This window comes from Condylostylus longicornis, unplaced genomic scaffold, assembly GCF_029603195.1.
Source record: "Condylostylus longicornis isolate FDR11 unplaced genomic scaffold, ASM2960319v2 ptg000077l, whole genome shotgun sequence".
Classification (NCBI taxonomy): domain Eukaryota; kingdom Metazoa; phylum Arthropoda; class Insecta; order Diptera; family Dolichopodidae; genus Condylostylus; species Condylostylus longicornis.
Genome location: NW_026578045.1, coordinates 5,267,273 through 5,282,660, shown reverse-complemented (window position 1 = coordinate 5,282,660; position 15,388 = coordinate 5,267,273). Strand labels below are relative to the sequence as shown.

Here is a 15,388-nt window from a genome sequence, read left to right as displayed (position 1 = left end):
GTTGCAATAAAAATAAAGATTGTAAGTCAGTGTTAATATTAATATTATTTATACAATTTACAAGAGTTATAAACTATCCATGGGAAAGCATAAAAGTACCCATTATTTGTGTAAGGGGACAAAAACAGAAAAAAAAAATTAAAAAAAAAAAAAACTAAAAATCATTAGGAAATTTATCATTTGTTTCCTTTTTTAGTAGTACACTACTACTTGTAATAATGTCTATTTTTCTTATGTCCGACATCTCTATCCATTAAATATTTATAATAATATCTCAATTGGAAAAAGCAAAAAAAAAAATAAAATAAATTTTCTTTAACTATTATAAAATTATAATAATATTAGTGGGAATCTTGCCTTTTTTTTTGTGTTTCTTTGAAAAAATTCCAAATGAAAGAAAAAGTATAAAATAAAGATGCTTTAACAATTATTACAGTTTCCGCGGTAAAATAATACTTGGATAAATATCGTCGTTACACGCTTAATGTTCGCATTACAATGAAAATCGTTAAAATCGGTGTAAGTTTTGTATTTTTTTTAACTATAAAAATAAAAAAATAAAACTTAAATCAAAAATTTATAATATTTGAAATAAAAAAATATTTTGTTTTTTAATTCTAAGTCAGAATGAAAACAAGGAACAACAATATTTCTAATAAAATTATGGAAAAAAAAAATTAAATATTTTGAATAAAAAAATAAAAATAAAAAAAAATTTTTTTAGTGGCAAACATAATTTTAATTAATTAAAAAACAATTTAGTTTTTTAAAACAACTACTTAGTTTTTTATATACTTACATTATAAATTTTCTGTAAATTTAAATTTAACAATTTTAATATGAAATATATGTACATTAAAATATGATCCAAAAGATTCTCTCCTACCATTGAAACATGAAAAATTTGATAAAAATTAAAAAAGCCTTTTTTAAGGAAGAAAAGTTTATTTAAAAATATTTTTTCGATTGTACAGTGAAATTTTAATTTTTAAGAATAGAAAAGGGAATTTTCGATAATTTACAGATTTTAATAGAAAATACGTTATGCGATATCTGCAAATATACTGCAATGTTCGAAAACGACACTTGTTCTTATGATTCTAAAAGAGTTCTTTTATAGCTACTGCAAACATATTATAAATTAAAACAGGAGCATAATAGAAAAATGTTGGAAATTGAAGAATTACTCGAATTGTGTTCCAAATTTTACAAATAGTAAATATTTCAGTTCAGTTCCTGCAGATTCTTAAGTGTATGAAAAAACGTTTAAGATTTAATTTACAATATAACTTTCAGTGCATATCTGAATTATCGAAAATCCTCAAAAAAAATTCTTGTGAAATTTATATTCAAAGGACATTAAAAATTAAAATCAAAAAACATTAAAGTTAAAACATGAAAAGTGCCTCTTTTTGTATCACACTACCATATAAATTTTGTTGAATATTTTTACTTTAATATTATTATTAAAATTGTGATTATTAAAAATATTAACATGAAAACAGTTATTATAATATGATTTATAATAATTTTAATGCGTATTAAATTTTAATATTTAACCCTTTTCTGCTAACATTAAGAGTAACACAAACACCCGCTCGTTGAAATGATTAACAAAAATACCATTTAGGAAATATGTAATACATACATACATTGGTTTCAAATTGATTTCAGTACAGTATTTATATACGTAATTTAATATTGTACAAATATAATTACGTTGACAATGGAATAAACGAAATCATAGCAATAATTCTTGTTTCTGTGGTACTATACTAGCTTTTAAGCAACTAATATGCATTCAAGACTGACATTTAAATTTTTTACAAAAATAACCAATTTTTTTTGTTACATTAAAACTAAAATTTTATTTACAAAGGGGCCACTACCAAAAAGCTAACATAAAATTGACTTATTCAGTAATTAAAACATTATTGCTTAATAAGTTAACGTTAGATCTGAATTTTTTGTACACACCCAAATTATCTATTATCAGAACTTCTTATAACTTCTTATAATTTCGCGTGTTATGAAAAAGTTAAGAGTTACGACAATATTTTTCAATTCAGCCTTTATAAAACGAGTCCAATACTATCATTATAATTTATAATCCTTTTAATATTAGCAGATATTCAAAATTAATTTTGCACAGCAATACGGTATCAGTACACAATACAGCAGCAACTAAAACTAGTAGGAACTTTCATAAGAAATACCCCAAATATTTATGATCAAAAGATTTTACAGAAGGGAAAAAATTCACTTCGTTTAAAAAAAGAATCATGTCAATTTCCAAAGCAAAATAATTAAATTTAGCCTATATGTACTAACTTATATTTCTGAAAAAAGTGGGATACATTATATGCTCGAAACGTGAGAAAGGCTCCAGTTCAATGAAAATTTGCATTTTTGTTTAACATCATTAGTTTAAGTATTTATACTTAAATTTTCGTATTCATAGCTAAAAACTTAAAAATAATAAACAATTTATTAAGTCAAAGATCCTTCAATCTACACCTCCCTCCGTGATTTAAAAATCATGGTTATAGGGTGTTAATATTTAATTCAAAAATTACAACTCACAAACTGTATTGTGTTTTTGTGCCGTACTGCCACAAGTCAGAGAATATTTTATTTTATGTTGTTATTAAATTCAACCTTCAATTTTTTATAGCTAAATCATAGTTTAAAATGTAATGAAGTAAAATTATACTGCAATCTGAATGACAGAAAGTTTTCTATATGTTATAGGCAAGCTTGAAAATGAATTTTACGAGTCCTTTTGTATACCTGTACTTTGACAAAATTTAATCCACACAGTAAGCATTTATACCATCTACACATTTTCCTGCAGTACGGTCATATATTGTAAAATTTTTGTAAATAGGACATAGGACATACAGTAATTTAATTTGCATTATTATTGATTGACGAAAATTCCTAACTTTAAAATTACATACAATAAAACCGTCTTGTCACAAAACTCAACTATTATAATTCATTTGCTGAATTATGTATTAATACCGGAATTACTGTAATTTCCAAGTCAAGAGTATTTTACGTTTGTGACACCATATTTATTTCTTGTGATTTTAGGACAGAACCAAATTTTTAGTCGCAAGCAAGATCTAAGGAATTTCAATGATGTATGTATAAGGTTTTTATGTAGTTTTTAGTTACAATTTAAAGTGTTCAAAGTTGCCAGAATTCATACAAGAATACTAGAAGTGTACAAAGTTGCTACTAAATATAGAATTACTAATTGCAAATTGAACATAGGGAACATTTTTGTTCTAGCAAGATGCAAATAAAAGCTGCGTCATTTATACTAAATTTTCTGCATTGAAATTCTCATGGCGTATGTTTTTAAATCAGATATTCTGAAGCCAATATTTTTATATTCATTTATATTGTATTGCATATAGGGTATAAATAGATTATTGAATGTATTTTTTTATGATTTGATCAGAATTTGAATACAAAAATCCTCTATTTATAATGTATTTCTAATTTTACATTATAACCTTATAGCTTATATGGTTTTTGGTATGACGTAGTGCACAACTCAAGGACGCGCTAATTTGTTTTAAAATTATTTAAGACCGTTTACTAGATCGGCATGACTAAACTGATAAATCTAAACCAAATGCGGTCACTTAAGTCTGTTTTAAATGCGCTTGGACCAGGTCATATATTACTGTTAAATATCAATTTCGATTACAAAAATCAAATTCGATATGCTTTTGTGCTCCCGATGTAGTAAGACTTATTGGATAGTTGGATCAAAATTTGAATTTATTTTTATTAAAATCGTCTGCTTAATTTAACACTTCATAAATTGTTTCATAAAAGGATTACATATCTTTCAACTCGATTCAGACGAGATTTACATGAACAGAATATTGATGATATTTTGGTCAATTTCATTAAAAAAATAACTTTTTTTTTATTTAATTAAAAACTTACCTTAAAAAATTTTATTAACCATTTGAATTTTTATCTTTTAGTTAACATTCACCTTCTTCTGTTTGGTAGAAGTAACGCATAGTTTAAGTTCAGTACAAAATGCTAATATATCAGATACATCAGATCCGAAACAAGCAAAACGTGATCTTAGTATCAGTTATTCCGCGGCTGATATTGGCTCTAAAGAAGGTACTCATATAAAGACAATAACAGTAATAAAGAATATCGTTGGTAAAAAAGACAAGCAAATTAAAGTTGATCCAAAACAACATAAAGATGAAAATTGGGGTTCCATTATACGAGATAATTTTGACGAATATGGTAAAATCCCAGAAATACCAGATATTGATGAACTTATTGGTTACAAAAAACATAAAAAAACAAACGAAGCATCAGATAAAGAAAAACCAATGGAGGAGAAGAAAGTAATTAAAGAGAAAAGTCCTGAAATGAAAATGAAATCTGATGAAAAAACCGACAACGCGGAGTCTAATGGTGAAGCTGTAGCTGAATCTGATAAAAAAGAAGTAATTGAAAAAATTCCGGGAGATGTTGAACTAATAAATACTGAAACTGCTAACTTACAACTAAGATCTCAATCTTTACCACAATTTTCTGGACAAAATAATATAACAGTCTTAAAACGAAAAGTTGAAATACAAGGATTACCCGAAATTACAAAATATTTAACGCAGTACTCAACACCACAGCATAGTGTAAGGCAGTATTTCTTTCAAGGTGATAAAAAATTAAATTTAAAGGATGGTTTAAAAAAATCGGCAAAAATTATTGTTCAACCATGTGATAGAGCTTATCCAGCATATTCAAAAGATGGTTATCCAATTTTAACAGGTTAGAAATTCATTTTTTTTTTATTTAAAAATGAGAATATCATTTAAGTTCTATTATATTATCTAAGTAGTTTATTCATTTTTCATCATAGCAATTTTTAACATTAACAAATGTTTTAATGATCAGTTTTAAGACTTTAATAATAAATTAACAGGAAAATTTTATAATACAAGATAATATAATATCAATAGTAATATTTTCAGGTATTACAATTAACAATGGTGACAATTCTGGAAGTGTGGTTAAGGTTACAACCCCATCTGGACGAACTTATGATGTACCATTGCCAACAACAACAAGCAAACCTCCGTACATTGCTCCAAGTTTAAAAAAAACTAATAACTTTAATAGTAGTAGTGATAGTAATAATAATAGTAATAACATAAATAACAATATAAATATAGGAAGGCCAGCATTTAATTTTAATAACTTTTTGGGAACTCAACCAGTTAATATACCTGTTAATCAACCTGTTGAAATACCAATTAATAATCCAGATCCAACTACAGCCGCTCCTCCACCAACAAATGCAACTACTTTATTCCCAGCAAACATACCATTTGGTGTCCTACCAAATCAACAACAACCAATAAATTTAATACCAGGAATTCCTGGCGTCAATCAAGGCTATAATCCAAATTATAACCAAGGATACAATCCTGGGTATAATCATGGTTATAATCAAGGATATAATCCATTATATAAAGGTTATAACCCTCACGGTAATGTGCCCAATTACGGCTTCGTAAATAATAATCAACAACCAGGAAATAATCAGTTCGGTATACAAGGAAATAATCCTTTATATCAACAACCAGCAAATCAACAGCCAATCAACCAACAACCAGTTAATCAACAGCCAATTAACCAAGATACTTCAGCAGTTACTTTTCCAAATTTAGCAGATAGTATTCTAAATAATAATAATTTAATAGTGCAGCAGAATTACAATAATAAACAATTTATACCACCAAGTAATACAACAGATCCAAATAATGGTTTTTCAATTACAAATACTAATAACTACAATAATCCTGGATCAGGAGGTTATACTTCATTTGTTCCCACATCAAATAAAATTAAATATGCTATACCATATACGAATTTACCAAAAAGATCAAATAATGAAAATTTTGTACCTAAGCAAAAAGGTAGATCTAGAGGTTTAAGATATTAGAGGTAAGTAAATATGTAGAGGGAATTTTGTATAAAATTATAAAAATCTTTCAATTTATTTTATAATGTTTAATTGAAATTTAGTAAATTTAATGAGTTACAGTAAATTATTAAAATGTTAACATTAAAAAAGTTAAATGGAAATCAATATTTAACTTTCAGTTTAATTTTAAATTGCAGGTTTCTTAAAAAAAATTAACGCACTAATCTCAACGTCCAAACACCGAATGATCTTCATACATTAAACTCCATTGCAAATTAAAACCATTTAGCTCAATAGCAAAATATGAACTATATTGTGTATCTGTTACTTAGAATATAAATGATCATTAGATAAGTATTTTACAAATATATACAAATTATTAAAGTATTTATACAAATTTGTATTGTTGAGATACAAATAAAATAAAAAAACTAAAATATGCTTTATGATAGCATTCAAAATTTCAAAATTAATTGGCTTTTATCATTTTCTATAAAATTTTTCTGAATTATTGTAAACAGTCGCTTTCTATATGGTACAATTTTCCAACAAATCAAATAAATTTTATCATTGTTCTGATTTATTTCCAAAATATTGTTAATTCCATTCAACCACCACCAAAAAAAAAAAAATAAAAGAATTTTAAGAGTATTTTTTTTCGTAATAAACTCGAAACTATTTTCAGATTTTCCAAAATGCTACGTTTAAATTTGATTTTAAGAACTAAACACTTAAACAACAGTAGATTAAAAATTTCACAAGTTTTTTTTGTAATAAATGTATAACTTTTGCTAAATTTATTCAAAATCTTAAAATTTATTTACTTGCGTAAGCTTTGACAAGATTCTTAATTTAAACTGAACTTCGAAAGTGATACATCTAATAGTAGTAATGAGTGAAATCAAAATTTCATTGAGCAACAAAATAAACTGCAATTTCTATTAATTTATTGTGTTACTTAAAATGCTTCTTCATTCAAAACTTTAATTAAACTAAATTATTATTGCGTAATAAACTGAAACGAAATAGTGAACATAAAATTAGGTTGCATTTTTAATCAACTTTCAAATAAAAATTCCAATTATGAGTTTTCTATGCATATACAATCCATATATTACAAAAATATTAAGCTCAAGAATAATTGAAAAGTTTTCATGCTGAATGTTCTAGATTCCATCTTTAATACTAATTTTGTCTGTCCAAAAAATTTTTAAATTCAATTTTCTTAAAAGTCTCATTTACACATGAGGATTCAACAAAAAATCTAGATGTTCGTAAACTTGTGGACTTGCAATTCGGAAATGAACTTGTGGACTTGCATCATTATTATCAAACATATTTGTTAAAATAAAGAACACTATTCGATAGCAACTGTTTTTAATTCATTTGAACTGCAAATAAAATTTCAATAGACAGTAACAGTAACATCAAAAACTTCCACATAAATTTTTAATAGTGATTATGAATTCTTATTATATTTTTGCTATCGCAATATTTAAGTTACGTTGAATTTTTGATTTCACTCATTAATTTTTCCTCCTTATAATCAAATTGTCAAAAACTTGCATTACTACATATCATAGAACTAAAAAATTAAATAAAAAAAATATAATAATTAATATAAAATAATAAAAATTTAAATTTATGTTATAATGAAAGTTAATATTACATTTACATAATTTTCTTACACAGAAAAATAATTTTGAATAAAAAAATCTTATTTACGATTCAGCTGTGCTTTTATTTAAAATTAGTATTCAGTTTTTTTTTTAAATGTAAGTTAAATATTAGACCTTTGGTGATTGCACTTTTAGTAGTATAAGTTGTACTAGAATAACTTTTATTATATAATTATTTTTGAATTTGTTCACTATTGTTTTTATTATTAATCTTAAATTGAAAATAAAATTAACTTAAAAATAAAGTTTTTTTTTAATTGTACAAAATAAAATTCGAAATATAGAAAATAATAATAAAAAGAAAAAGAAACCTTTTGAATTAATACTTACCTATATTCAGATTCCGCATTCTCTGACTATCCTTCATTAATATTATTTATAATTATTTAATTTATTAAAATCCATAAATTCAAAAATGAATTTCTTTTTATCTTTAGTAAATAAAAGAAATATCACTGTTATATTTTTTAGAAAATTATCCTCTTTCTTTGAAAAAATTTTTGACATAAAAATAAATAACAAATATTAATTTAAATATTAATAGAATTGCATACACAATTTTAGTAATAAATATTAAAAACTATTAATACCTAATAATAAATTCTCAATTTACATTTAAGTGGTATTTGGAAAATTTATGAACGAATAGTTTTTTCTATATAATTTTATAAACGCTTATACGTTCACCCAAATCAAGGCAAAGCACGTCATACTACTAAAAAAAAAGCTGTTCTAAAGTCGGCTGAGGAATTTAAGCTTCATTGGATTTTCAGTTAATTTGTTTTTGTTTTATAGTTTAATTAAATTAAACTTAATTTTAACTTTAAAATTTTTATTTAAAATTGTCCAAAAATTTTTCAATATTATCAAAAACAAATAATTTCTAGTACATTTTGTTCCGATGAGTTGAGGCTGTCGAAAAACTATGGTTCATTATTTTTCCTAATTAATGAACTGTAACATCTTTTTAAACACAAACATCATAATAAGCAATTATAAGAATTCGGTAGATATTATATTATGTAAATGCATGGGTGCTCATTTATTTTCGGATATTATAAATTTTCTTTTTCTTTTTCCAAAATATGACAATTATTTTTTAATATTTCCATAAAAAAGGATACATAGGTTACTAGAAAATTGTTGAAAGTATTAAGTAGTTTAGTTCTAATATGTTTTTACGGGATCATCAGTTAGAATTTTCGAAGGCATTATTGAATTTCTTGTAGGGTTCTCAGTATAATATACTTTTTGTAACACGAATTATATATGTATTTTACGTTATTTCAATTATGCCGTTGTCCCTCTATATTTTTTAATTAGTTGCCTTCTTTTTTCATGAACTACCTTTCAAATATCAAGTTAATCCAATCCTATGTCGTTTATTTTTTCAAAAGATTTCATATTAAATATCATTTTGCATTTTCAGGAAATTATATTACCAACTCATTTTAAAAGCACTACACATTTTTAATCTATAATACTTATATAGATGACACCCAAAAAAAAAAGTAATACATATGACTTCGCAATCCAGCAACCAATTTTTACAAGCTGAACTATATAATATCACTCAATTTAGATATATGAAATTATTTATGAACTTGTTATTGAATAGAATAAACACAGGTATATTTAAAAACGTGATGGAACGTTAAATTTATAAATTTAAAATATATACCCAACATATGAAAATAAAACTTACAATTAAATGATAATTTAATTATACAATATTAGTAAATAGATATTTACTTTGAAAAAAACTTCATATCCATAATTTAAATATGAAGGAAAACTCATATTGTTTCATATGAGTTCTGCCTAAATATGAAAATTTTGACAAAATGTCATCAAAAGAAAATCATTATTTTCCCCAAACTCATATAAACATTTTGTAACTTAAAAAAATTACTTTAATTTCTTAATCAATTTTAAAATGTTTACTCACAAACTCATTATACAAGTAGGAATCAGTAGGATATTGGTATTTTTCAGGATTTCAATTTTGTATTGAATTCTTAAAGTCATGTCAAGTGCATTTTTGGCATATTAGCGTTCGAAAAAGCATTAAAAAGCCTTTGAAAAAATCCTAAAAATTTACATTTGAGAAAAAAACCTTTAACATGATAAAATATTGAAAATCAAAAACGGAACAAGCGTTCTGAGGCAATTTTGTTTAATAAACCTCAGACAGGAACAGAAATAAAACAATTTTAACTTTTAATAAAATGCTAGAGTAAAACACTCCCAAATAAACTAGGCTTAACAGAGTAGCTGAAAGCAGATTTCGCGAACATTCATATCTGTACAATATACTCAGGAGGATCCAGTAGAAAGTAACACTTTTTTTAAGAAATCTTTAATATTTATGTTTATCCTTTAAACAGATACTTAAGACATTACTTAAAGAACATGTTTTAATTTATTTACATACGTATATGTTATATGTTAAGTAAATTAAGAAAAATTCTTGAGTTACATTTGAATTCCAATTTTTAAAATTTGGCATAAAAGTGAATTACATATTATTTAATCTAGAATAACCAAGTATTTCAAAGTAAAACTATTGTTGGATTTCGTATTTTTACAGGACACAAATTGGATATTCTTAAATAAAACAAGTTTTCTTAGACTGAATATGACTTTTTCATATGAAAACCCCAAATTCTTTTATAATGATATAGTGCCGATTCTTTTTCGGAACAGACACAAAAATAATATTTTATGTTATATTAATAACATCAACGCAATTTTTATCTTTTTTTTTTTGTATCAATAAACTTGTTTAACAAACTTCACCAGGTAAGTATTTCATTGTTCTAAGTTGAATAAAATTTCCAGTGCAACTACATTCCCTTTTAACAAAGGATTGTTGTGGGCATAAAATTACAAGAAATTGTGCATACAAATATCTTAGCAAAAATTCTGTTCAATAAATTCAATACCTTTTGGGACGACGGAACGTATTCGCACTTATATGGAGGAATCCCCATCACTGGTATGTATAACACATACATTTAAAGTAGCATACACATTTAGGTACATATACTATAGTTTTCTTAAATGATTGTTTGCATACATCCATATTGTCCTTACATTTGATTTATCAACTGCAATTTAATGTAATCTTAATGCATAAAATACATTTTTACACAAAATTGAAATAATTGTAATTTATGCTCATAATAATAAATCAATATTTTGTAATTGCTAATGGAATAGTATTTATATCATATATGTATGTATGTATTATAATAGAATATATTTTTATGTTATAGATATATGTATATACATTTATATATAGAGATGTATGAAATAATGCATGTTGGTACACTAACTCTATATGTACCTACATTTGTACATACTTATAAAATTTTAAGGTGGGAACCAATTGCGTTGTGGAAAAAAAAAACTTTCAAATTACATAACTTTCCTTTAAAATTTCATGAACCAAAATATTCTTAATTATTTATAAAAATATTCTTAAGACAAATAATGTAGCTAATTTCACTTCAAAACGAAAAATGATGAAAACAAAAATTTTCCCACCGAAAAATCTTTTGCATTCAGTCGCCATTACAAAAATTAAAAATGCCTACTATGTATGTAGTACGAACTTCTCAGCAACTTACCTTTCAAAGCTTAAAACAATTCAAAAATTTATCCACTATTTTCTAGATTAAGAAAATATTCCAATTTATTGTTTTATATATTAGTATATTCATTAATTTTTTTTAATATAATAATTTAAATAATATATAACTTGAAAAAAAAATTATTTTACTTTTTCAATTCGCGGCCATTATATCTTATACTTGTAAAACGCAAAAGTGAAAATGATCAAGTGACTGTGACAGTGTGACACAAAGAATGAAAATTGTAGATGCCAAATGTCATTTTGATTTGACTTCGAAGGAAAATACGACGCTCATCAAAAACTGACGTCAAAAGTCAATAGAATAGCAGCCACGGCTGACAGCAATTCTTTTAAACTTTGACAGCTTTTATTGGTTACCCAGCATTTACACATACAAGTTACTTGCATGCAAGTTTGTATAATATTAATTGTCAATTAGTTTTTCGAAATGTCAAATTACTTGCTATTATGACGTAGGCGTTTAGCAAGTTAATTTTTGAAAATGTCTTTGAGAAGAAAACAACTAGCTAAGTTTGCTAAGTTTAATTTTTTCAAAACAAAATTCAAAAATTTTAAATTAAAAAAAAAAAAAAAAATCAAAGCAACAAATTTTTTTTTGTGAATTTCTCAATATGTCGAATTACTTGCTCAAATTACTGGCAGCAAAATTTTCTTGCAAGTTGAACTGCAAGTAAACAAGCAAGTAGAAATATTTCAATGTGTTAGTAAAATTTTTGTATGTATTGCAACTTTCTTGCAAGTAACTTGTACGTGTAAATGCTGGGTTATACCAAGATAACAGAAAATAAAAAAGGGCTATAAAAAGAGTAAAGAAATTTCAAACCTAAAAAACTAAAAAGAAGAGTCGACAACGAAACGAAATGAATTTTAAGTTTTAATAAATTTTTTTTTTATACTAGTACAAATTAATTAACAACTTTAATATAGATTAACATCATGTTTAATAAATTTTGATATACTTGCTTACTAAAAATAAAACACAAATCCATTTTTTTTTATAGTTTATGGTAAACACATTTTACTATGCATAATTCAAACTACTACTGAAAAAAAAAATGAAAACCCAACACTAATCAGCTTGTCACATTTGTTTGGCGGGAAGAGGTAATGATTATGAAGTTAAAAAAAATTGTTTTTACTTTTTCCTCTCGATTTTTTTTTTTTGCAATGTAATGTCATGTCACATGTAAAAACAAAACAAATTTTCAGCATCACAAAATCCATCGAATTAAATATAGCCGAAACAAATGGAAGCGGATGGTAATATAATTCGAGATGATGAGGATATTGAAGAAAATATAGTTACTCACACCATATACCGCGACATATTACCTAAAATATCTGCTTCCTCTAATGTGGCAGGAAATGCATTACTAAAGCCTAGATTAAAATTTGATAAAAATTATCAAAATGTTATTCCACTGCTTGTAAAAGATGTTGTGAATTTGAAACTTGATGAAAATAATTTTGGGAAAAATCTTTACGCTTACGGTATACAATTTGGAGCTGTTATGTTATATGGGATTTGCACACCCAAGGTTTTTTTTTTTTTTAATTCGATTCTTTGGAATAAAAATGTGTTTTATTTAAGGGTTGTGATTTTAAATCAACAAAGCTGAAATATACATTGGATGATGGTACCGGAGAAATCAATATTAAGCATGCTATTGCTGCCAATAAAAAAATTAAAGAAAAAGTTTCATGTCTGAGGGAAGAGTTCGAAATAAATATGAGGAAAACACGAAAAAATCATAAATATAGCGATGAAATTAATCAAAGTTTAAATAATTTATTAAAAAAGACTGAAGAAAACATTAATATTCCGGAGACACACTATAAGGCTGGTTCTAGAATTTGTGTAGTTGGAATCCCATATAAAATCTATAATGAAGTTTGGATACATGCCAAACAAATTGATTTAGATCACCATCAATGTAGGGATAAAGAAATTCTTTATAAGGAACACTTGATAAGATTTTATAATCGATATAGTAGAAATTTTAAATTAGACGGTAGCTCTATCGATTCAATCATTAATTAAATATTTTTATTTAAAATTATATTTAGAATTTTAATTATTATTTAATAAAAGGAAATAATCATACAAGAAAAAAGTTTCACTTCATTCAATTTATTTATTCAAATAAAACAATTTTCAGAGTTTGTCAAAGTAATATCGAAAATTTTTGAAGTATAATAATTCATTTTGTATAATACGAGTACAATATTTATGTATATTTGTTCTTTTTTTTAGTTTTTGTTAATTCTTTTTTTAAATTTGGCAAACCCTTTTATGTTATTTTTTTTTTTTTTGTTATAACTACAATTCATAATTTTTTCATCTTAAAAACTATGCAAAGAACTAAAATAATTCAAATTCATTTATTACTTGTTACCTTTAACGACTTTAGTTTCTTATTTTTGTAATCAAATTAAGAAAAATATACATTTATGTATTTCGTTTTAAATGAATTTAACCAATTTATAATTGAACAATGTTTCGGAAGTTTACATTACAACAAAAAAAAAAAAAACGATTTTACCTATTGCATGAAAAACAAAATATATTTGAATTAAAAATTTTAAAATTATTAGTTGTTTCGAGATAATTCTAACTATAATATTTACTTAAATAACATTTAATTTGAAAACGTTTTATTTTAATTTAAAGTTAATATAATCATAAAACCAAAATGAAAAATAAAACTTTTTAATGAACTTTAAATATTTTTTTTTAATATAATTTTTTTCTTTAAGTTTAAAATAATTATAATAATGCAACAAGATGAACACACAATAGGGATTTTTTTTTCCTTTTTTAAATTTCTATTTAGTAGTTTACATTTTTTAATAATTTTTATTATAATTTTTTTATAATAATGGAAAATATAATACATATTTAAAGTATTTATTTTTGTTTTAGTTTAAATTTATTTCTAATAATATATAATTTACCCAAGATATTCATATTTTCATCTAAAAACGTATTTAAATTAATTTAATGAGATTGAATACCAACTACAGAAATTATTTTTGTCTTTATTTTATATGTATATGGGTTCTTTCTATTATTATATAAATATACACACATTACTTTGTTTTTTTTTTTTTAAATATGAACAAATCAAATTTTTAATATATAAAATAATATTTCATGTTGTAATATGTTATTTTATATGTACAAAATATAAATTAGATTTTATTTTACAAAATCGTGTTTATATTTCAAACATGAATAACTATACAATACATAGTTATTTTATGAGCGGAAAATCTTTATTGAATGAAAATTATGTTAAAAATTAGAATGTTCTATTATATTATGATTTTGTAGTTTAAAATATTATTTTACAATAATTATTGTTTTTCTATATTAAAATCTTAATTAATTTCCTACAGTTTTGTTTTATTTTGCTATTGTTCCTGCATAATTCTAAGCTCATAAAATAACAATAAAATAATATGTATGTATGTATTTGAAAATAGATTTTTGATAGATAAAAAAGTTTTTGTTTATTATTCTTTTGAGCATGAATTCCTAAATCAATATTTAATTCAATTTTTTTACATTTGATAAAATTTAAACATTAAAATATATCTAAATTCGCACCCCAAAAAACAATGATGTAATATGAATTTATCATATACCGATACAAATTTTTTATTTTTTTTTTCTTGATAATATGTATTAATTTTTCATTAATCCCTTAATTTAATTAAAATAAGTATTTGTATTTTTTGTATTTTTCCTTTTTTTTAGATTTAGAAAGAAAACTTGTTTTTATTTTCAAAAATAGATTATCTTAGACTATGTAATTTTCTTTATGTAGTAGCATACTGCAATATGTACATAACAACTTTATACAAAATTTATTGTGAATTAAGCAATTATAATTATTGTTTACAAATTATTCAATTAGATGAATTTTAGATTTCTTTAATGTTTTATACTCTATATTTATAGCATTAAATCAAAACGGTCAGAAATAGTGATTCTTATATAATAATAATATAATTTTTTGCACCAAATAAAAAATGACAAGAAATCCTTTTTTTTATATATTATACCTATGA

General features: G+C 23.8%; 3 protein-coding genes across 4 annotated transcripts in view; 2 read left to right on the top strand and 1 right to left on the bottom strand.

Annotated features, from left to right (window-relative positions):
* The window catches only part of LOC129612893 (putative uncharacterized protein DDB_G0282133), a 35,183-nt gene extending 23,678 nt beyond the window's left edge, over positions 1-11,505 (bottom strand). The window contains exon 1 of the mRNA XM_055526709.1: positions 11,289-11,505. The gene's annotated coding sequence lies outside the window, so the exon portion shown is untranslated. The remainder of the gene's footprint in view (positions 1-11,288) is intronic.
* LOC129612755 (putative uncharacterized protein DDB_G0286901) lies at positions 3,620-5,995 on the top strand. The gene is made up of 5 exons (XM_055526515.1): positions 3,620-3,756; positions 3,853-3,916; positions 4,008-4,818; positions 5,010-5,726; positions 5,805-5,995. Exons 1-5 carry the CDS (start codon positions 3,620-3,622, stop codon positions 5,993-5,995), a joined length of 1,920 nt encoding a protein of 639 aa, XP_055382490.1.
* A 643-nt stretch (positions 11,506-12,148) lies between the features above and the next one.
* Positions 12,149-13,646, top strand: LOC129612885 (uncharacterized). Of its 2 annotated transcripts, XM_055526693.1 has the most exons (4): positions 12,197-12,252; positions 12,316-12,418; positions 12,524-12,852; positions 12,906-13,646. In XM_055526693.1, the coding sequence occupies exons 3-4, from the start codon at positions 12,562-12,564 to the stop codon at positions 13,353-13,355; spliced, it is 741 nt and encodes a 246-aa protein (XP_055382668.1). In that variant the 5' UTR covers positions 12,197-12,252; positions 12,316-12,418; positions 12,524-12,561; the 3' UTR covers positions 13,356-13,646. The 2 variants fall into 2 exon arrangements, with proteins under 2 accessions (XP_055382667.1, XP_055382668.1); XM_055526692.1 differs by having other exon boundaries at positions 12,149-12,418.
* The last annotated feature ends 1,742 nt before the right edge of the window (positions 13,647-15,388 follow it).

Coding starts and splice junctions, on each gene's coding strand:
- LOC129612885 (XM_055526692.1), top strand. CDS start 12,562: ATGGAAGCGGATGGTAATATAATTCGAGATGATGAGGATATTGAAGAA. Junction 12,853..12,905: donor ATGGGATTTGCACACCCAAG/GTTTTTTTTTTT, acceptor GTTTTATTTAAG/GGTTGTGATTTTAAATCAAC.
- LOC129612755 (XM_055526515.1), top strand. CDS start 3,620: ATGACTAAACTGATAAATCTAAACCAAATGCGGTCACTTAAGTCTGTT. Junction 3,757..3,852: donor TATGCTTTTGTGCTCCCGAT/GTAGTAAGACTT, acceptor GTTTCATAAAAG/GATTACATATCTTTCAACTC. Junction 5,727..5,804: donor TTTTCCAAATTTAGCAGATA/GTATTCTAAATA, acceptor GTAATACAACAG/ATCCAAATAATGGTTTTTCA.